Source organism: Citrus sinensis, chromosome 7, assembly GCF_022201045.2.
Source record: "Citrus sinensis cultivar Valencia sweet orange chromosome 7, DVS_A1.0, whole genome shotgun sequence".
Lineage (NCBI taxonomy): Eukaryota > Viridiplantae > Streptophyta > Magnoliopsida > Sapindales > Rutaceae > Citrus > Citrus sinensis.
This window is the reverse complement of record NC_068562.1, coordinates 26,270,999-26,295,487: the sequence shown is the minus strand read 5'-3', so window position 1 is coordinate 26,295,487 and position 24,489 is coordinate 26,270,999. Positions and strand designations below refer to the sequence as shown.

At 34.0% G+C, this 24,489-nt stretch overlaps 1 protein-coding gene across 1 annotated transcript in view; it reads left to right on the top strand.

The window, feature by feature from the left end:
- Window positions 1–23,731, top strand: part of LOC127903676 (stemmadenine O-acetyltransferase-like) — a 32,611-nt gene extending 8,880 nt beyond the window's left edge. The window contains exon 2 of the mRNA XM_052444058.1: window positions 23,267–23,731. Within this exon, the coding sequence (XP_052300018.1) occupies window positions 23,267–23,578 (312 nt within the window). The 3' untranslated portion in view covers window positions 23,579–23,731. The remainder of the gene's footprint in view (window positions 1–23,266) is intronic.
- The last annotated feature ends 758 nt before the right edge of the window (window positions 23,732–24,489 follow it).

Here is a 24,489-nt window from a genome sequence, read left to right as displayed (position 1 = left end):
ATTTGCTAAATCTGGATGAGAAATTTAAAGATAAAGAAAAGTCATTGTTGCTATTAAATTCCTTTCCTAATGAATATGATCATCTCACCACCACTTTGCTTCATGGGAAGAACAATGTCACAATCAATGTTGTATGCAGTGCGTTGCATAACTATGAGACAAAAAAAAAGACAGAAAAGATCACAATGATACAGCTATAAAGGCATTGACAACAAGAGGTCGTTCACAAAGTCGCAAACCTTCTAAAAGAAAGTTTTTGCATGTTCAAGCAAATTAGTTCAACATTAGCGACATGACAATTGGTATTTGTATATGGCACGGATTGGCAAATGATTCAACAATTTCTATCATCATGAAATTGTGAACTAAGATCAATCTGGGATAAATAAAAATATTTGCAATAACGTCGTTTTACATTGCATCTTTTTGTTTCCATCGCATAATTCATTAAAGGATCAGCATATAAAGCCACAATTAACATCTAAAGTAGTGATCAAAAGGTTGTTTTCTGATGGCAAGAACATAGCAGTTCTAAAAGAGAAGATGAAAAAAGAAATAATGACAGGCTATTTTGATAATGAGTTACAAGCGTCACATTTCATGGTTGTTTTATCACTCATTTAGGGTGCTTTCATTACTATTGCTCGAGAAAGAAAAACAGCAATTAATAGCAAGGCTCATAGCTAAGGGTTACACCCAAACCTATGGGATAGATTACACTGATACGTTTACACCGGTAGCAAAAATTAATATTATTCGTATCTTATTATCATTAGCAGCCAACTTAGATTGGCCAGTACAACAGTTCGATGTAAAGAATGCTTTCCTCCATGGAGACCTATCTGAAGAAATTTATATGGATCTGCCACCAGGATGCAGTGGACCAGAGCGACTCAATCAAAAACTATGCCAATTGAAGAAATCATTGTACGGATTGAAGCAATCCCCAAGAGCATGGTTCATGAAATTCACAAAGGCCATGGTTCTTTTTGGGTATAACCAAAGCAATTCAGATCATATCTTGTTCATTAAAAAACGACAAAGTAAAATCACTGCCCTTATTGTCTATGTGGATGATATGGTAGTTACACACAACGACGAGGAAGAAAGAAAGGCTCTTCAGAAGTATTTGTCAAGAGAGTTTGAGATGAAGGATTTAGGAGCCTTAAAATACTTTCTTGGAATTGAGGTTTCTCGATCTAAGGAAGGAATCTTCCTGTCTCAAAGGAAATATGCCTTAGATCTGTTGTACGAAACGGGAATGACAGTTTGTCAGCCTATTAACACCCCAATAGAAGAAAGACTGAAGTTTTGTATTACCTCATACCAAGTTCCAGTTGACAAAGGAAGATATCAAAGGTTAATTGGAAGATTGATGTACTTGTCCCACACAAGGCCAGATCTTGCTTATGCATTGAGTGTGGTAAGTCAGTTTATGCATAATCCCAGAGAACAACATATGAAAGCAGTAATGCGGATTCTGAGGTACCTAAAGTCAAATCCAGGAAAAGGAATCATATTTTCCAAAAATGAAGATTATAGCAATATAGAACTTTATACTAATGCAGATTGGGTCGGGTCAGCTAGTGATAGACGCTCTACCTCAGGATATTTTACCTTCGTAGGCGACAACTTTGTCACGTGGAGAAGCAAGAAACAACATGTCGTTGCCCGTTCGAGCACTAAAGCCGAATATCGAGGCATGGCCCTTGGGGTATGTGAAGGGCTATGGATAGGCTTTATCTTAAAAGATTTGGGCTATCCATCACAACAACCAATACAATTATACTGTGACAACAAAGCTGCCCGAGATATTGCTCATAACCCAGTTCAACACGATCGAACAAAATATGTCGAGGTAGATAGATTTTTCATCAAGGAGAAATTAGATGAAAAACTCTTAGAACTGCCGAAAATTTGATCAGAAGATCAACTTGCAGATATTTTAACGAAGGCCATTTCAAGCAGAGCATTTACAAAATTCCTAGACAAGCTAGGTATACAAGACATCTATGCACTAGCTTGACGGGGAGTGTTGAGAATGTCAAATAAAACGGCATTGAAGGAAGTTTTCAAAGGCATAATCCGCACTTGTCAAAGGCAAGATCCGCACTTGTCAAAGACACGATCCGCGCCGAACGGATCAACACATTTTCTTCCGTAATCACTTATGTAATCTTTGAAAAAAATGTAGCCTCTGCATCTATAAATAACGCTTAGTGTATAATGTTTTATTAAAAAAATGAAAACGAAGTTTCTTCAAATGCAACAATTAATCCCACCAAGCCCACAATCATTGAGATTAGAGGCTTTTGAAAGAGCGCTTTTGGCTGTTCAAGTAAATTATTTCAGTACCGGCGACGTGGCAATTGGTATTTGTATATGGCATGGATTGGCAGATGGTTCAGCAATCTCCAACTTCATGAAATTGTGGGCTGAGATCAATCGTGGAGTAAATGAAAATATTTGCAATAACGTCGTTTTAGATTGCAGCTCTTTTTTTCCTCCGCACAGTTCACTAAAGGATCAGCACATAAAGCCACAGTTAACATCTAAAGTTGTGTTCAAAAGCTTGTTTTTTGATGGCAAGAAGATAGTGGCTCTAAAAGAGAAGGTGAACAAAGAAATAATGGTGGGCAGTTTTGATCATGAGTTACAAGCATCGCGTTTCATGGTTGTTTCATCACTCATTTGGGGTGCTTTCATCGCTGTGCCTCGAGAAAGAAAGAGGGCAATTAATAACAAGTTGTATTCTCATGCAATGTATTATACTATGAATTTGCGGAGCAAGATGAATCCACCAATGATTCCACAGTGCATGGGTGACATTTTTCGGTTTGTAAGGGCAGAATGGTCACTAGCCGAGGATGATGACATAGAGGCAACAAGCTAAAGCTTAGTGAAAAACGTGATCAAAGCAAAGAGAAATGTAAGCAATGTGATGAATAATATTGAGTACTTAGGATTCATGAAGGATATGAATGAAGCATGGGAAGACTCAAGATCATGAACTTTAACTAGTGTGGTTGGATTGCGTTATTATGAAGCTGATTTTGGTGGGGGAAAGCCTGTTTGGCTTAGTATCGGGTCGATGTCGTTACCTAATTCTGCTCTTTTATCAGATACAAGTGATGGTGAAGGAGTAGAAGCATCGGTGATTTATACGAGGAAGACATGGACAAATTTGAAAAAAAAGGCTAGCATCATGGCTCATGCTTCCTCTAATCCAAGCATACTTATAGCAAAGTGGCAAAGTGACGATATTTATCTTGTTTTGAATTTAAAAGAGTGGTTAGTTAATTGTATTAATTTCTCTTTGTTTCTTTATGATTTTAATTATCTTATAATCTTCACTCAAATGCTACTGCATGTAACTAGCTAAATGGTTATATAAGCCACGAAGTGATGATGAATAAGGGATATCATTTATCTTCAATATGAATTTAGATCTAGTGCTAAATGTTTTATAAAATTAAGATTTAATTACATATTATTTCTTAGTCAATTTCTTATTCAATGATTACCACTCATTGAATCCAAATCCTTTGTATATAATCTCTAACAATTGTGTTGTTTCATGGTTAATTAAAGTTTACAATTTATTAAGTGATCATGAATACTGATATTTATGTACGAGAATTTTTCAGTATGGCGACAAAATCAACGTTGACAGCGGTTACCATCATGAAAAAATATGTTAAAATCATATGAATTTTCGATAGTTAAAAATAATTAAAAAAATACGTTAAGACCATATAATTTTATCACTGTTTTTGACACCATTCTAAAACACTCTGGATATATTTTTTCATTGATCAATAAGATCACCTACCTACTAATATCTATAAAAACAATCAAACCGTTATTTGCTTCCTCACACTTCTTATTGTACTCTTCTTACGCAAAAAGTCTGAATGCATTGGTTTTGAGCCATTTCCCTCTCCCCTGTGCCTTTAAAAAGATAATTTCTATTTATCCCCTGCCTTCTGTCTCATGAATCCCCACTTTCATTCACTTGTTAGAGAAATTTGCAAATGGGTATAGAAAAATATCAAGAGGGAGCATAAAATAAATCACATACCATACAACATAGAGATACAACAATTTAATGTGATTTATCTTGAATTGGGCTGCATACTGATAATTAATAAATTAATTTGAAATTCTCTTAAATAAATAACAAATAATATAATAAATTACAAAATGTTCTTTATTATTTTAATTGACTCCACTAAATATTTTCATTATCAAACAATTTTTAAAAAAGAAATTACGAAGAATTACATCTTGAAGACCTCAGGTCCAACTATATTATTTGGAAGTTAAAATTGAAGTTAAGAAGCATTACTCTTGCTAGCAATGGCACCATTCATGGAGGGAGTTTCTGTTCCAATGACTTTATTTGAAAGTTGAAATTGAAGCCAAGCATCTAAAATTTTGATTTTGAAATCTCTGAAGACTAGATAACAAGTTTCATAATCATTAATCTTTAATCATATTGTCCTTTTTAGAAGAGTCCAAAATTTTATTTCAAATTTCATCTCAAATAATATGGTATATAATGTGTTATTTATTAAGTGGTTGATTATTTTTTATAAAATCTAAGTGGCTAAATAGACCAATCACATTATCCCCAAACGAGCAACATAGATTAATTAAATAATATTATAAACTATTATTTACTTAAAGGCTTGGAAGGGGATAAGAAATCATGTTTCACCCTCTAAATACCAACCTTTCTCCCTATTATTATTCAAAATCCGGCGATGACGGATACAAACCGTATTCACAACCAACCTAACTATGTCCAATAGACTAATTAATCTTATCCTTAAGCTGACCCTGTGAAATTAGTTACTAATTTCTATTTAACTTGAATTGTTTTATATGATATTCTATCATACCTTTCGACGAAGCATCCCCGCCATATCTTTTACTAAAGTTTAAATTTAATGGAGAAAAAATGAGAAATGGATTCTTCAAATCAAATATTTATGACATTGAACTTTTAAATCCAATATAAAAACAAATTCGTAATCACCTATTCTCCTCACAAGGCAGAGAAAAAATTCATGAGCTCTTGACTTGCTCCATCTTTTCTCTAGAGTACATAAAATTCTAGCAAAGATTTACAAAATAGACATGGTAAGAACTATTGTCATTTGCTCTACCAAATTTCACTACAGATAAATGTGCCTTACTTGGAGCAAAAATTCCATTGATCTCAACAAAAATTTCCAATGTTGCGAGAAGCAATAAATTTATTTGAGAAATCATGCCATTACCGAATTAGCGATGTAGCAGATTTCACTTCCATGGAAAGTCTAGCAAATTTTTTTGTTGCCTGGTGCTCAAATGCTAATCGATTCTCTTCACTGTCGTCCAGGCCATTGGAAACGAATCAAACGATGGATGGTGGGTGAGATTGATTCTCTTCACTACAAAAGCTGCTCTAATGGAAACTTGAATTGTCAAACATTTTTAATAATAGCAGATATATATTTGACTTCTAAGTTGTGTGTTAAGTATTTAGGAGTATCTATAACAATCCATTGGTTTTGAGTGAGATGAATATATTTTTTGTGCTAGTATCAACATGTACTTGTTTTGAATAAAAGAGCTGTTAATTTGTTAATTATATTTCTTCTCTCTTGTTTCTTTTCTTGATTTTTCCGATTGATTCTTAGAATGTTAAATAAAAATAACATTTCTATTATATTAATATGGACGTAGGAATTCTTAAATAATTTCTTTGTGAAACATTAATTTTTTTAATTTAGTTTATTACTTATAAAGTTAGGCGTAAATAAAGTATAAATTGATTTTTTAGCCCTCTACCTAACTCAGAATTTGAATATAAGAAATTTCTCTCCTTGTATATAATTCCAATTTTAGCAAAAGTATCAAAAGTCAATTTTATGACTTTTTTGTTTAATTGAAAAATTATCCATCGTCCACCTGTTTTTTCTAACTTTTTCAAAAATACACAATTCTTTTTTTTTTTACTGGAATCCACCTGAAGTTACATTTCTTTTCACTTTTCCACTTCTGTTTGGAGACCGTGAAGAAAATTAATGGAATATTGTGTAAATAACTTTTTACCCTCAAATGCAAAAAATAAATTATCCACCGACCACCTGTTTTTTTCATATTTTTTCAAAAATATACAATTCTTTATTTATTTATTTATTTTTGCTGAACTTCACTTGAAGTTATATTGTTTTACACCTTTCCACCACTGTGTCATTGTGAAATGACAATTTTACCCTTATGATGTCAGCAAAGTTCTACCGGTGTTATAACGAGAGTAGACCGATGAAAAAAATGTTAATTTCAGGTGGAGTGCTACAAAAAAAAAATTGTGTATTTTTGAAAAATGGTGAAAAACAGGTGGACGATGGATAATTTCTCTTATTTTTAATTTCACATCTTATCATATATATAAACACTAATTAAATAACTTCATTTTCCAGGGTTGGGTTTGAAGGGAAATTGATCATGTGACCTCCTTGTTTTACTACAAGTGGCAAAACAACTCGACTTATCCCCTAAGAGATATGAGAGTTATTTTCATTGATTAAGATTCTTATGACATTAAAAAAAAATAACTAGTATATTTATGGACAAGTCTTAAATATTTGTTTTACTTTACTAGAATTTTAAGTGTTGTGAAAATTTTAGTAAACAAGATATATACATGAACAGCAAAAGTATCAAAAGTAAACAAAATTTACCTATGGATTTTCTTCACTTTCTTTATTAATTACCCATCTTTCCATATATGTTCTTATGTAACAAGTAACAAGAATTATTATAATTTGATATATCTTAATAGATCTTTGTAACGACTCTCCCTGAATTCCAGAGAGAATCCGAGGGGGGTTCTCGAGATGCAATTTACAACTAAAGCATGGCAGAAGCATTCAAACTAATAAACTTTAAAATATTTCTACAATATATAAAATTTTGTTCTTAAATAGTGGAAAAATGTAAAATTTGCCAAACTATTTATCATCCTTAATTTAGATTTTCTCCTCACTTAACATGAATCAATCTTGATCTATGGAAATTACAATAAACTTTAATGAGTACAAGAATTAGTAAAGAAAGCAATTTTTCATATACCAGAGTACATACACACTTATATGTCATACAAATGCACGATATGCAATGCTCTTTGAAAAACATCGTAAAAGAAGTTCTTCAAAACTTGGGGTCACTTTCAAAACATTTCCTTTCAAATCACTTACTTGAACTATCTTCATTCAATTACCACTTATTATAACTCTCACTTAACATTCATAGTTTCACATAATACTTATTTTGGGCTTTACACAAGCATCATTCACCCACTTATCTCTTAAAATAATATATAGAGTGCATACTAAGAGAGTGGTGAATTCAAACACCCAAGGAAAAAAGAAAATTTACCTACTTTCTTTGAAATCAGCGTGCTAAAACTCACTTTCGCATTTTAATAGAAAATGAAATGTATATGCCAATACACCTTCTCACACACATGCACGCACGCACTCATGCACAAATACGCACACATGCATGTACGCCCGTGCACACGCACACACACATACGTACGCACACTCAAACACCGACACATACACACACAAATAGGCATACGTGTGCAAAAACGCATGCAAGTGTGCACGCGCGCACACCGAGAGACACACAAACAAACACACACGTCTAAGTGCACATGCACTGTAACATATGTGAGAAAAAAAAGTGAGGCAGTTAAAAGGTAAATAAAAATAAAAGAAGAATCGGAAACAAGGGAACACATACACACGTGTGAGAGAGTGAGAAAAGCTGCAAACTGAGCTAAAACTAGACTCGACCTCGCGAACATGACCCAACCGAATCTCATAATTTCGACCACCCCACCAGCTAAGCTTAGTACCAATCTGAAGCTTGAAGACCGGTCGTCGTATCCCAGCCATCATCGTCGCCGATTAAAGACCATAACGCCGGCGTTTTAGCTCAATAAGCGGCGGTAAAACCCACCCCTTCTCACCATTGATTTCACTTGTTTGGGGTGACACCACCGGTTGGGTTTTGTTCCCACAACTCCCTTTTGATTTTTCCACTATCCACAGCCACCGAAAGCCGTCGATTTATCATGGATCAGGCGTTGAAGTTACACGACTGTCGAGCTAGATTCCAGCATTGTCGCCACACATGGGAGCTCATCGCTGATACCATTGACTCAGCTCAACTAGAAATATCTAACCCAAGCTTTCCAATCACCTTTGCTTGAATTTCGGTCACCGTTGCCAGCGAGGGTAATACGATAATTTCACAATTTGAGGGCAATTTGTAATTTCTGACCATGTAGAGATTTTAGTAATTTTTGAAATTAAGGATTGGTTGTAATTATGATTCCAAGGGTAATTCGATGATTTTCAATTCCAGATTATTCTAATGATGTATGGATTCGATGGTATTTTAATAATTTTATCGACACGAGAGTTGTATATTATGGACAAATGTTCATTTCGAGTTTATTGCATAAATTTAGTCCTAATTTTGATTTATGGAAATTAATTATGTCGTTTCATTGATTTAGGAGGATCTGCGAGCAAGAACCAATCTACGGACGTGGGCAATAACCGAGTCTAAACATCATCACTGTAAGTGGAATATACAAAACCTATATTCTTTATAATTTATTATGATTTTAAAATATGGTAAAGCAAGTTTATGAGATAAGTTTTAAAGGTTCTGATTTAATCATTTTTTAAAAAATGGATTTTACCTATGTATTGGTGTTTATTATTAAAGATGTGTATGACTAATAATTTTATTGCCGATTTTGAATATATGCACGATAATATTTTAAAGAAAAGGAATTAGATTTAAAGTATGTTAAATGAAAAGAAAATGAGATTTCAGATGTGATTATATGTTTATATATATGTGTATAAAAGGTTGTTTACCAAATCATTGGACAATACCCTTCTTTGGTTACAGTGACACAAATATGATGAGGCCTTTGGGACCCGTCCAAGTACACACAGAGGTTTTGGGCCGTGTGCTTAAGTGCTTTTGTCCTTTGGGGACTAGATTATGCATGCATAGATATGATGAGATATAAAATGGCACTTCCCTATCTATCCGTGTAGCTCTGGGCCATGACAGTACCTAGGTAGTACATTATTGCTCGTCCATTGAGGTCTGAATACAACGAAATTATTCCCCTAGGTACTTGCTTAGTGATGATTTCAAATTTGTGTATTATACATGATCTTGTGATATGCTTTTCCATAGTTATTACGTACGATATTATATATGTTCTTCAAGGTTAGTAATCTAATTTAGATGTTAAATGATTTATTAGTGGTTTCTCGCATACGATTTGATGAAACCGTGCTTGGAAATGATGTGATTATTTCTTTTAAAGTAAAAATGTATTTTAAAAAATTAATATCCACTCACTGAGCTCACTGAGTTTTATACTCATCCCGTTTTATTATATTCTCCCTCTCCCCCCAATAGGAAGTTGCAGGTATACCAAATCGGCCCAGCGAGTGTAGATATATTTTGAATCTCAGTCATGTGATGGTGTTAGAAGATATAGATGATTTTTGTTAGGATATCCTGATCATCTAATTTTTTTGGGATTGTATAATTTTATTGTATTATTCTTTTGGGATTAAGAATAAACTAATATATATTAAGATTAGTTATAATATAATCTTTTGACACCCTGGAGATATCTTATGTAAAAATTTAGTATTTTGGTTGAGAATGATAATCATTGGAGTTGGTTGTATATTGAATTCTTTTGGAAGTGCTCTTTTTCTATAGTTGCATATTAAGAGTGTTATATTTATAAAGAAGAATTTGCCGAATTTTCAGCAGAATTCTTACTAATTAGATTATTATCTATCTAGTTTTAATGAGATTAGATAGACTCGCCCTGAGGGTTCAGAGCAGGTCGTTTCAGGTAGTATCATAGCGTGATTTTAGATTTTGTAGACTTTACTATATTAGTAAGAATAAGTTTTATTGTTATTAAAGTAAGAATTGATATTTTGTAGGCACCATCGTGCTTTGTTGTAGCAGTAGATGGGGTCGTGGCTGTGGCCGTACTAGGCCAGTATCTGGGTTGACTTCTGGTAGTGTACCTGTAGAGGAAAGTGAACGTATAAATGGGGGAGTAGTTGAATCCTCCACGCATGAAAGAGCACAACAGGCACCAGGGAATGTTCCAAATATTGAACAATCATTTGATAGGCTGGCTCAAATCATGACTACAGTGGTGCAAAATCAGACTCAAGCACATACCGATAACGCAAACACTATTGAATGTGTGAGGAGTTTAGGGGCTAAAAGCTTTAATGGTTCTAGAGAACCACCTGACATTGAGTCATAGTTTGTTAAGTTAGAGCGTATTTTTGACGTGATGAAGTGTTCAGAGCATGACATGCCAACCTTTGCCATTTTCCTACTCGAGTATAGAGCTTACCATTGGTGGCAGATAGCAGAGAAATTATAGTAAGGGCATGTTGCGATTACTTGGGCCAAATTCTGTAAGGAATTCTATGATCATTATTTCCCAACTGTGTATCAAGATATTAAGCGAAGTGAATTCCTTTAGTTGGTTTATGGATCCATGATAGTTGAGGAGTATGAGAAGAAATTTTTCGACCTCTCCAGATTTACTACATTTGTAGTCGGTGATGAAAAAAAGAGATGCAGATTGTTTGAGGAGTGTCTCTAATTTGATATTTGCACCACCGTGACTACATCACGATACACTGAGTTTGGAGAGGTGCTTGAGGTAGTCAGGAGAGTAGAACATAATATTTCAGAGGGACGCAGAGTTCAAGCACTGAAGCAGAAGTGTAGTCAGAGCTAGGCAGAGGATGGCTCTAATAGCAAGTTACCTAAAAAAGGGGGTATTCTTACAATTTACTTTGATATCATACAAAAGAGTCAGGGTAAAGGCTTTAGGGGAGACCCAAGACAGGATGTCAGTTATAGCTCAGTGCAGCCATCAGTGAGGAGTAATACCAGAAATCAAGGACAATACAACCGCAGTGGTGGAGGACATCGTGATGATCGTCCTAAGAGTACCCAACAGACTTCTTGCTCTTCGTGTGGCAGGAACTATCAGGGCCAGTGTCGCGTTGGAGACAAAGTTTATTATCTATGTGGTCAGCCTAGACACATCAGAAGATTCTAGTCTACCTTGTCTTAAGGTGAAAATTCTACAAGAGAGACAACCCTACGGTATCGACCTCACTCTGGCCAGACTCATGGTCACAGAGGAGTACAGACGGGAGGTTCTACGTCTACTTTGAGGAGTCTGACGATTCCTCCAGGTCAGAGAGGTCAGCCTAGTCGACTTCATACTTAGGCACGAGTTTTTGCTTTGACACAACAAGAGGCATGTGCTGCATCAGAAGTTATTATGGGTATATTATCTATCATTGGTCGTGAGGCCTATATTCTTATTGATCCTGGATCCATACATTCTTTGTTTCCTATAGTTTTGTTATACATTTAGGGCGAGATCCCGAGCCACTAGATTGTGGCTTAGTTGTTCGCACACCTACTAGAGAGTCATTACTTGATGAGAGTGTATATTATGATTGTATGATTATAATAGGTAAGCATGAATTTGAGGCGAATTTGATGTCTTTAGACATTCATGACTTCGATGCTATTTTGTTCATGGATTGGCTTGAATTTCATTATGCTACGGTGGATTGTTTCAAAAATGAAGTTGTGTTTAAAAAGTCAGGGAATGCTAAGTTGAAATTTTGTGGGAGCGTAGAGTTCTACCCTCATGTGTCATATCTACCATTAGTGCAAGACAGTTGTGAAGAAAAGGGTGTTCTGCTTATTTAGCTCATGTGATAGACACAGAAGTTTGAGAATTGAGATCGAAGGATATTGCCATAGTTAAAGAATTTCAAGATGTATTTTCAAATGAATTTCCTGGGATGCCACCTAACAGCAAGGTTGAGTTTTGTATTGATTTAGTCCTTAGAACATCTCTTATATTTATAGCATCATACAAGATGGCTTCAGCAGAATTGAAAGAACTGAAAGTTCAACTGCAATAGTTGGTAGATAAAAGGTTTATTCGACCTACTGTATCCCTATGGGGAGCATGCTTGGTAATTTAGCCCAACCATATTTTTGGCCTGATTGACCCGACCCTAATTTTTAGGGCTTTGACCCGAATTTTTGAGGTTAGGGTCGGGTTAGGATCAAAATTTTAAGGCCCGAACAAATTTCGGGTCAGGATCGGGCTTATAGCTGACCCGACCCTATTATAAAAAAAAACTAAATTGTGTGTTTTTATGAGTTTTTATGAATTATGGGTTTTTATTTGTATAAGACATCAGTTTTTTATTTGTATAAGACAATGTTTTTTTAATGTTAGGTTGTGGAACTAAATTGTGTTTTTATTTGTATAAGACATGAGTTTTTTATTTTTTATTTTTTATGTTGGGTTGTTAAATTGAATTGTGTATGGCTAAAATGGTTGTGGAATTACATTGTGTGTTTTTACTTTAATTGTATTGTGTGTTTTTATGTTGCATTTTAAAATTGATTTGTGTGTGGGGTTGAAATAGCTGTGAAAATTGGAATTGAATTGTGTTTGAAATGGTTGAGGAATTGCCAAATTGGTTGAAATAGTGGTGGGAAATAGGAGGGTTAACTATTTCGGTAGGGTCGGGTTGGGCCCAACCCAATGTTGACCTGATTCGAGTCCAACCCTAACTAAATAGTGTTCGAGTTTCAATTTTTTTTTTATCGGGTCGGGTAGGGCTTGGCCAAGCCCGAGCCCGTCCCAACCTTTTGCCATTCCTAAATTGGACTTTAGGACTTTACGTCGACTACAAACAGTTGATTAAAGTTACGGTATGCAATAAGTATCCATTTCCACACATCGATGACTTGTTTGATCAACTCCAAAGGGCAAAAGTATTTTCTAAGATCAATTTGTGCTCGAGGTATCATCAGCTTAGAATTAAAGAGGCAGATGTTCCTAAAACAGCATTTATAACCCATTATGGACACTATGAATTCTTAGTGATGCCATTCGGGTTGACAAATACTCCAGCAGCTTTTATGGATCTCATGTATAGGGTATTTCACTCATATCTAGATCGGGTTATAATTGTATTCATTAATGATATCTTGGTGTATTCCTGAAGCGATGAGGAGCATACAGAGCATTTGCAGACTGTTTTGCAAGCTTTAAGGCACAAACAATTGTATGTTAAGTTCAGTAAGTCTGAGTTCTAGTTGGACAGAGTAGTATTTATGGGCCATGTGATATCAGCGGAAAGCATTTATGTTAATCCTCAAAAGATTAAAGCAGTTGTGAAATAGGGGCGGCCTAAAAATGTCATAGAGGTTAAAAGTTTCTTGGGATTGGCTGGCTACTATCGTAGATTTATGGAAGGATTCTCTAAGATTGCTTCTCTGTTGACACGGTTAATCAAAAAGAACTCGAACTTGTAAATATGTAAAATAAATACTATCTAAATAAATCAATATACAACCAACTCCAAAGATCAACATTCTCAGCCAAGATGTTGAATTATTACCCCAAGATATCTCTAGAATATCAAATATTATATTATAACTAATATTAATATAGAAATTTATATTTACATTCGCTGGGTCGATCTGATGTACCTGATATTAAGGATCTTAAAGAAGAAATTATGGAAGAAGCTTATTGTTCAGCCTATACAATGCATCCTGGTAGTACAAAGATGTACCGCACCTTGAGGGATCATTATGGCATAGCATAAAGAGAGAGATAGCAAAATTTATTTCTCAATGTTTAGTCTGTCAGCATATTAAGGCTGAACACCAGAGGTCTGTAAGGTATTCTCAACCGCTTCTTATTCCTGAATGGAAATGGGAGCACATCACGATGGATCTAGTAGTGGGACTTCCATGTACTCAGCAGGGACGTGATAGTGTTTGGGTGGTTGTTGATTGACTTACAAAATCTGCTCACTTTTTACCATTTAAAACCACTTATTCGATGAACAAGTTGGGGAGTATTTATGTGGCTGAGATAGTTCAACTTCATGGAGTACCTATGTCCATAGTCTCATATAGAGATTCCCGGTTTACTTTTTAGTTCTGGACTAGCTTGCAAAATGCTTTAGGCACCAAGTTGAACTTTACTACAGTTTTTCGTCCACAGATTAATGGTCAGCTAGAACGTACCATTCAAACCCAGGAGGATATGTTGCGAGCTTATGTTATGGAGTTAAAAGGTAATTGGGATAATTATTTACCTTTGATATGTTAGCATGTATATGTTCATTATATTGATTCTGATGATAACAAACTTTAATGTTTTTTATTAAAATGTTGGAGTTTTCAGTAATAAACATTTTCTTAAAAGCCGTATAATATTTCTAAATGTGTTAATGAAATATGGATAATCATTATTTTTAAATCAGAAAAACAATATGTGTGAAATTTTGTTAAAACTGTGATTCTGGAAGTAAAGGGTGAACCGTTAACTTTGAAACAATTAATCGATAATTTTCAGAGAGGGATAATTCTTTAAACTTGAACCTGTTAGCAAAAACGAACAAGGCAAGTGTGTTGGGCAGGTTATTGGAATTAAACGGTGAACCGTTTATATCAAACGGCTAATCGATAATTTTCATAATGAAATTTTGTGCTAACCTTGAACCATTTAATAGAAACGAATAAGCCTATTTTGTTTCGCAGGCTACTGGAAATAACTGGCGAACCGTTAACTTCAAACGGCTAACCGATAATTTTCAGAATGTCATTCTATACTAATCTTCAACCTTTTAGCAAGAATGAATAGTAGAAATTTGTTTTGCAGGTCTCTAAAAATTAACTGTGAACCGATAGTGGCTATCAATCAACCATTTATTTGAAATTCAACTGAACGGTCACTTAGACCAGTCAAAATAGTAACCAATAATTGTTAATAGTGATCCGATTTCAGGCAGAAAGTCAACAACGGCTATTTTTAAACTCCAACTATAAATAAGCTCAATCAAATTCAAATAAGGGTTGATCACAACGTTATCATTGAGCTTCTAATCGAGAATACCACCTTCATTAAACTTTAAATTCATTCTTGTTTCATTTATTCACATATTGGGTATTGATTTGTAATCTTATATATTGTGTGAGAGAAAAACATATTTGTAATCTTTGTTTTGAGTGATTGTAAGTGTTGGGATACACTTGAGTTAAGAGATTAAGGATAATCTCTTAGTGTAAAGGTTAATTAACACCTTTGAAGTCAATTGTAAGTGTTCTTAAAGCCTTGAAGGCTTAACTAGTGGAATCCCCAAGCCCAATGTGCTTAGAGACGTGGACGTAGACAAGGTTGGCTGAACCATGTGAAAATCTCTGTGTTTGAATCTATCTTCCCTTATCTTTTTATATTTTGGATGATTTATTTATTAATACTTTAAATTCGTTTAAGATTTGAATCAAGTTTTGATTAAGTTTTGGTAATTTTTTAGAAACTCACTTCACCCCCCCTCCCTTTTGGGTTGCCTAGATATTATTTCATTTGGTATCAAAGTAAGGTTCTCTTATTAGGACTTAAAAAATTCATGGCAACCCAAAATGAATCTACCTTTAGGGAAGGACAATCCACAACTAGGACTCTATTCTTTGATGGTAATGACTATCCATATTAGAAAACTATGATTAAAATTTATTTGAAAGCCTTAGATTATGAAATTTGGGAAGTTGTTTGTGATGGTTCATTCATGCCTATTACTAAAAATGAAGAAGGAGATGATATTCCTAAACCGTCAAGTCAATAGAGTGAGTTAGAAAAGAAAAAGATATCTTTAAACTCTAAGGCAATGAATGCTTTGTTTTGTGCTCTTGATAAGAAAGAATTTTATAGAGTATTTAGCTGTGAGAGTGCTCAAGAAATATGGAATAAACTTGAGCTTGCCTATGAATGGACAAATCAAGTTAAAGAGTCTGAAATCAGTAGATACACTCGTCAATATGAATTATTCCAAATTGAACAAAATGAAAGTATGTATTCTATATATACACAATTTACAGACATAGTGAACACCCTAGGAGCTCTAAGAAAAACTTTTTCAAATAACAAGAAAGTCAAGAAAATCATCGGATCACTTCCAACAGAATGAGACCTAAAAAGACAGCCATTGAAGAAGCCAAATATTTAAATACTTTACTTATTGATGATTTAATTGACTCTCTCATTTCATATGAAGAAGATTTGGCAGCAGAAAAATAGCATAAAAAGAATAAGAAAAGCATTGCTCTCAAAGATTCAAAACATGAGAGCGATGAGGAAAGCGAGCTGGATAATGAAGAAATGTTATGCTGACTAGGAGATTCAGAAAATTCTACAAGAAAACTAGTGAACGGAGAAAGTTTAGAAACTTTAAGAACCAAAAAGAGAAGAATGAGTCAATCACTTGCTATGAATGCAAAAAGCCTGGACACATACGGTCTGAATGTCCTCTTCTCAACAAGCTCAAGAAGAAAGCAATGGTAGCCACATAGGATGATAGCGATCAGGAAATAAGTGATGATAAAGAGCACCAAGAAATGACAAATCTAGCTCTCATGGCAATCGAGGAAGAATCATTTGATGAACTTGATGAGGTAACTGAACTTCCAACATATGATGAGTTACATAATGCTTTTAAAGAATTTCATGATGAGTGAATAAAAATTGGTAAAAAGAATGCATGCTAGAAAAAGAAAATGCTAGAACTTACAAATGAAAAGGATGCCCTAGAAAAATGAAATAATTCATTGAATGAGAAGATAAATGAATTAAAATTATACAATAAAATGTTGTATAATAAGATTGCATCTTTTAAAGGTAAACAAACTACCTCATATGAGCATGAAAAATCACATGTTGATGAATTGGTAAAAGAGAATGAAGTGCTTAAGAAGAAGAATAATGAGCTAAATTAATTGTGATAAAATTCACAAATGGGTAAAAGATGTTGGATAACTTACTTAATTCACAAAAATATGTGTTTGACAAAGAAGGCATTGGCTATAAGCCAAATTTGAAACAGAAGTATTATAAGAATTATTTTGTAAAGAGTACCTCCATTAACAATCAAGTTGTATGCCATTATTGTAATAAAAATGGTCACAAGAAAAATAGATGTACAGTAAAAATAAATGCATATTATGGTGTGAAATGTGTTCGAGGTCCAAAAAGAACCATTACTAACACTTAAAGACCCAAGAATATTTTTGGTACCTAAAACTTAGAAACGTTTTCTACAAGGACAAAAGAAAAGGAAAAAATAAGTGGTATTTGGATAGTGGATCTTCAAGACACATGACAAGGAATTACTCTTGGTTTTCAAGTTTTACCAAGATTGAAAATGGTGGAAACGTATCCTTTGGAGATAACTTAAAAAGAAAAATCATTGGTATCGAAAATGTCGGTAATGTATCCTCTACTCTTATTGAAAATGTGTGTTTGGTTGAAAACTTGAAACGTAGTTTACTTACCATTAATCTATTGTGTGATAAGGGTTATAAAGTTGTTTTTTATAAGAATAGATGTGTTATTGAGAGTGCATGTGATGGCAAGATATTTTTATAGGAAATAGATATGTTAATGTTTATACCATTGATATAGATTGTGCATCTACACATGATAAATGTTTTTCCACATTGCATGATGATGGTTGGTTATGGCATAAAAGACTAAGACATGCAAGCATGGATTTAATTTCAAAGATTTCCAAAAACGATTTAGTTAAAGATCTTCCAAAAATCAGATTCCAAAAAAATAGAATTTGTGAAGAATGTCAATTTGGTAAACAAATCAAAATATTTTTTAAAAGCAAAAATCATATTTCTACTTTAAAATCTCTTCAACTACTTCACAGACTTATTTGGACCTTCAAGGTATGCTAGCTTGAGTGGGAAGTATTATGATTTTGTAATTGTGGATGATTTTTAAAGATACACATGGATATTATTCTTATCTAATAAAGATGATACTTTTAAAGTGTTTTGTAAGAAAGTTCAAAATGAAAACGGATATGGTATTGCATGCATTAGAAGTGATCATGCATGAGAGCTTGAAAATCATGCCTTTGAAACCTTTTGCAACAATTTAGGCATTGTGCATCAATTTTCAAAGTTTTAAAATCGTGTATTGATTAGATTTCATCTCAATAAAACTCCATATGAGCTTTAGAAATATAGAAAACCCAACATTGGTTATTTCAAAGTTTTTGGATGCAAAACACTAATGATAATCTTGGCAAATTTCATCCAAAATCCAATGTTAGCACCTTTCTTAGGTATTCAAACTCAAGCAAAGCTTATGGAGTTTATAACCAAAGAACTCTAGTTGTGGAAGAATCTATACATGTTACGTTTGATGAATCTAACCCCTCATTTGCAGAGAAAGTTGTTGTTGATAATGATGCAGATAAACAGAAGAGTTATGTAGACAAGCGTAAATGGGAACTTGAATTCGAAGTTAGAGATAAAGTTTTCATACGGATATCTCCTTGGAAATGAGTACTTCGATTTGGGAAGTGGGGGAAGCTAAGCCCACATTACACTGGGCCATATGAGATCTTAAAGTGCATTGGTCCGTTACCTTATCGATTAGCTCTACTGCCCGATTTATCTAGAATCCATGATGTGTTTCATGTTTCAATGCTCTGAAAGTACATATATGACCCAAGCATATGTTATCGAAGTAACCTATTCACTTAAAAGAAAACTTGACTTACAAAGAGGAACCAGTGAAAATACTGGAAGGGAAATACTAAGTTCTACGCTCTAAGACCCTTCCGCTAGTAAAAATATTGTGGAGGAATCACATAAAGGAAGAGGCTACCTGGGAACATAAGGACTTAATGCAAGCTCAGTATCCCTATCTTTTTTTTATCAAGTACGTAAATTTCGAGGACAAAATTTTTATAAGTGGGGAGGATTGTAACATATGTTAAAAAAAAATGAGGCGGTTAAAAGGTAAATAAAAATAAAAGAAGAAGCTTGAAATAGGGGAACACATACACATATGAGAGAGTGAGAAAAGTTGTAAAATGACCCAAAACCCGACCCCACCCTTAAAAGTGACCTGGTCGAATCTCGTGATTTCGACTACTCCAACAGCCAAGCTTAATACCAATCTAAAGCTTGAACACCAATAGTTGTATCCCAGCCATCACAATCACCGATTAATGGCCAGAACGTCGATGTTTTAGCTCAATAAGCGGCAGTAAAACCCACCTCATCTCACTGTCGATTCTGCCAGTTTGGGGTGACACCACCAGCTAGGTTTTGTTCCCCATAACTCCTTTTTTATTTTCTGACCATCCACAACTACCGAAAGTTTTCGATTTACCATGGTTCAAATATTAAAGTTACATAGTTTTCGAACTAGATTCCGGCACCATCATGGCACGTGCGAGCTCACCGTCAATACAATTGAACTCAGCTCGGCCAAAAGTGTCTAACTCGAGCTTCTCGATTACTGTTGACCGACGAGGGCAATTCGATAATTTAATAATTTGAAGGCAATTTGTAATTTTTGACCCTGTAAAGATTTTAGTAATTTCTAAAATTGAGGATTTGTTGTAATTACGATTTCGAGGGTAATTCGGTGATTTTTTATTTTAGATTATTTTAATGATGTACGGATTGAAGGGTATTTTAATAATTTTATCAACACGGGAGTTGTATATTATGGACAGATGTTCGTTTTGAGTTTATTGCATAAATTCATATGTAATTCTGATTTACAAAAATTAATTATGTCGTTTCCTTCATACAGGCCCCCATTTGTTAACGATAATCGTTTCGTTAAATTAGTCAAAGGTTAATATCATAATTTCATATTAGTAAAAAATTAATTGACCAAAAACCCATACACACACTTCACACACACGAACAAAACACACACACATAGCTCCTCTCAGATCTTGACAAATCCTTAACGTACACACTCACACGGTTTGCCGAAAACTACTGCTGGGGCTGCCGCAAGCTGCTGGATCTGCTCGCGCTACCGCAAGCTGCTGGATCTGCTCACGCTTCCATTGCGTCGATCAAGATCGCGTCTGGCTGCTGCTCGTGCGTCATTGTTGCTCGTTCATGTGGCTGCTGCTCGTGCATCTTCAATCCACGGTTCACTTCTCTTAAACTAGCTTTTCTCTCTTTAATTTTCATTTTTTTACTAAATTAACTTTATTTCTTTTTATTATGATTCAAAATCCACTAGAATTTTGGGGAATTTTTGGACAATTAATTAATTTTCGAGAATTTTAGACAATTAATTTCACCGAATAAGTAGGCTTACCATGGGCATAACGCCAGAAGATGACAATGATAGCTTTTCAGTTACTCATTATTCACCCTTCGGAATGGCTTAATTATTTCTTTTTATTATCATTCAAAAAGTTTCTGACCTGTTTGATGCATATGTGATGTATATGCGAGAATATAAATAAATCATGATGAGATTTTTTGGTTTTTTTTTTTGGTTTATGGTTGTTTGATGAATATAGTTCTTAATTTGTCTAGCTTATTGGTGATTTATTGTGCTTAATTTATCAATGAAAAGCATGTGCTGGTTTGCAGATGGTAACAAATAATGGCCTGCTTTCAGATAATACTACAATGACATCCTAACAAGAATCATTTCAAGCTGAGGTTGACTTCCATAACACAGATCCGAAGTCTCAACAGGATTTTTTTTTTCAAAAAATATTATGGTTATCGTTGTAATGTTTACCAATGCCAATTTGATACAATATTATGATAGAATGATTATTTGTTATGTTTATTGGTGGTTTTTATGTCTATTCGATATGTTATTTAGTACAATTAAGATTTTGTTAACCACGTTTTTTAATTTTTTTTATTATACAAGTTTAAATGATTGACATATGGAGAATTGTTATTCTTATGGCATTAATAACTAATTTTATTTATTTTTATTCATGAGTAATGGATTATAATTATTTGGCTTGAAGAGAATTTGATAAAAAATTTATTAATAATTTTGTTATATGGACAAAAATTTAAATAGAGAAATTGGGTAATGAGGGTATATTCATAATTTTATTAATAATATATGGACAAAATGGACAATTTATATGTTAGAAGGATATAACGGTAATTACATATTAAAATTATCATTTCTGTTAAAACTAACGGTTTCTGTTAACAAATGAGGGTATGTATGTCTTTTTTGAAACATTAGGGGGTTTTGTGTCCCTTTACTAAAATTTGAGGGTGTCTGAGTCCTTTTCCCTATTTATAAAGGAGATTTTACCAAATTTTCATAAGAATTCTTACTAATTAGATTATTATCTATTCAGTTTTGATGCGATTAGATAGACTTGCCCTGAGGGTTTGGGTCGGGTCGTTTCACGCATGCACGCAAGCGCGTGCGCACACTCACACCGGCCCAAATACACAATCACACTAATCACCTAGCACATCATATATATATTTATGTCTATGTATGTAACTCCAATTTCAACAAAAAGTTAATTTCATATTCCATCCTATATACATGAAACATCAATTAAATAATTTTATTTCCCAGGGTTGGTGGGAAAGGGAAATGATCATGTGACCTCTTGTTTTCACTAGAAGGGGACAAACCAATTCGACTTATTCCGTCAGAGATACAAAAAGTTACTTCTTGCTAGTTAATATTCTGGTGACATTAAAATAAAATAGTAACTAGCATATTTATGGGCAAATCCAAAATATTTATGTTACTTTCATAAAATATTTAAGTGTTGTACAAATTTTATTTTACTCATTAGTTTCCCTTCTTTCTATATATTAAATACATGTTATTATATAACAAGTAACAAGAATTAGTAGAATTTGATATATCTCAATCTAATCTATTGACCCAGAGAGTGAGAATTTTTTTAATATTGCCTATCGTTGAAATCACCTCCATTTGTTGACTTTGTATATTTTCTAAGGGATTCGCTTTGATTTTCTTTATTATTTTGGAGATCCAATCCTTCAAGAAGCAATTATGCAAGACACTTATAAATATGATGAATTTGGTTGCACACTATATGCCACTCAACACTCACTTTGGTGAATAATTTCTCAAAGCCAGCAAAAGATGGCAGTGACTCTCAAAAAAGTTTTCCCAATAATTGCTTCCAAATTAATCCCCAATGATATCCAGATCTTCACAAAACGAAGTATCAAAAGTGCCCCTTCTGACGTTCAAATCATTTCCACCGAAAGAGTCAAACCTTCACTTTCAACGGGGAAACATCTTAGAACCTATAAACTTTCATGGATTGATCAAATGAATACTGATGTTTACATTCCCCTAGTTTTCTTCTACTCGACCAGTTGCAAGAACCAAGATTTAAAAAAAAAGTCCGATTTATTGAAGCAATCTCTCGCAAAAACATTAACCCACTACTACCCTTTTGCTGGAAGATTGATTGATGGCTTTTCGGTCGACTGTAATGATCGTGGGGCTGCATTTATTGAAGCTAATGTTGGCTGTGATATATCAAAGTTTCTTCAACCACCAGATATGGAGCTGCTACAACAATTAATCCCACCTAGTCCCCAATTATCGAATTTAGAGATTTCTGAAAGAGAACTTTTGGCTGTCCAAGTAAACCTGTTCAACAGCGGTGAAATGGCAATTGGTGTTTGTTTTTCTCATGGAGTGGCCGACGGTTCGGCAATCTTTAACTTCATGAAAACCTGGGGTGAAATCGATCGTGGGGTGATTAATGATGATGATAATATTTGCAATAACAATATCGTTTTAGATTGCACCTCTCTGTTTCCGCCAGTAAAGTTCCCACAGCAGTATCAGATCCCAAGCCCACAATCTTCACGCAAGATTGTGTTCAAAAGATTGTTGTTCGATGGCAAGAAGATAGCAACTCTAAAGGAGAAGGTGAATAAAGAATTAATGGCTGATAACAATTCTGACGATGACGTGTTACAAGCAACGCGTTTCGGGATTGTTTCAGCACTCATTTGGGGTGCCTGCATCGCTGTAGCGCGTGAAAGAAAGAGGGCAATTGATAACAAGTTGCACTCTCATTCAATGTATTATGCTATGAATTTGCGTAACAAGATCAATCCACCAGTGTTTCCACGGTGCATGGGTAACATTACTCGACTTGTAAGGGCAGAATGGTCACTAGCCGAGGATGATGCCATAGAGGTAACAAGTTTAGTAAGAGAAGTGGTAAAAGCCAAGAGAATGGGAAGAGAGGTGATGAATAATGATGAGTATTTTGGTTTCATTAAGGATATGTATGAAGTAGGGGAAGATTCAAGGTCATTTCTTTTGACTAGTATGGTTGGATTGCCTTGTGATGAAGTTGATTTTGGTTGGGGGAAGCCTGTTTGGTTTAGTCTGGGGCCCATATTGTTACCTGATCTTGCTATTTTATCAAGCGCAAGTGACAGTGAAGGAATAGAAGCATTGGTGGTAATGTTTAAGGAGGACATGGAAAAATTTGAACAAGAAACTAGCATCATGGCTTATGCTTCCCCTAACCCTAGCATATTTATAATGAAGTAAGGAGTTAATTTTATTTATCTTGCTTTGAATAAAAGAATGAATTATATTCTAGTTAGAATAGTAATATGCTTACAAAGTTGAGATTATTGTACAATAACTGTATCTCATTATTTTCATGCTTCTCTTTAAATAAAATCATGTTATGTATGCATACTTCGATCAGCGAAAAACCAGCAATCATATGATGTGTGGGGAATTATTGTATCATATTTTCTGAAGGCAGAATTATTTTATCATATTTTGGCATCAAATTTTATTATAGGATCCTCGTAAGTAGTTATATTGTGTGTGTGTGTGTCTATATATATATATATATACATGCACACATATATACATACATACATACATACATATATATATATATATGAATCAACTCTTAATATGCGACATAAAATGTCTGTGATGCCATGTTGTGAATGTTGGGGAAGGATTTCTTATTAGGGTTTGGAGATTTGAATACAATTTTGAAAAAAAAATTAGACAGAGGAGACAAAAGGATAGGATGAAAAGAAATTGAAGCTCCATCTAGAAGAGGAGAAATTGGGCCATCGACTTCAAAACTTACTGTGATACATGTAAGCTAAATTAATTTTATGGATCTCTTATCAAATATATGGTATTGAGACACACAATAGACTTTTATGCATACGGAATATCTAAAGTTCTAAACTCTCAAAATTCATTCAAATGTACAAATAAGAGAGTGGACTGAGTATGATTTGGTAAATAGCCTTTTCTTACTATTATAGGCTTTGATTATACTAACCCCCGAAAATTTAGCTTAATATATATATATATATATATTATATTTCTTATAGAAATCTAAAGTCAGTCATTGGCAAACAAATCGTAGTATTGAATCAAATTTGCATGATAGATTAATAATATCAAAATATATTTTCTAGAAATAA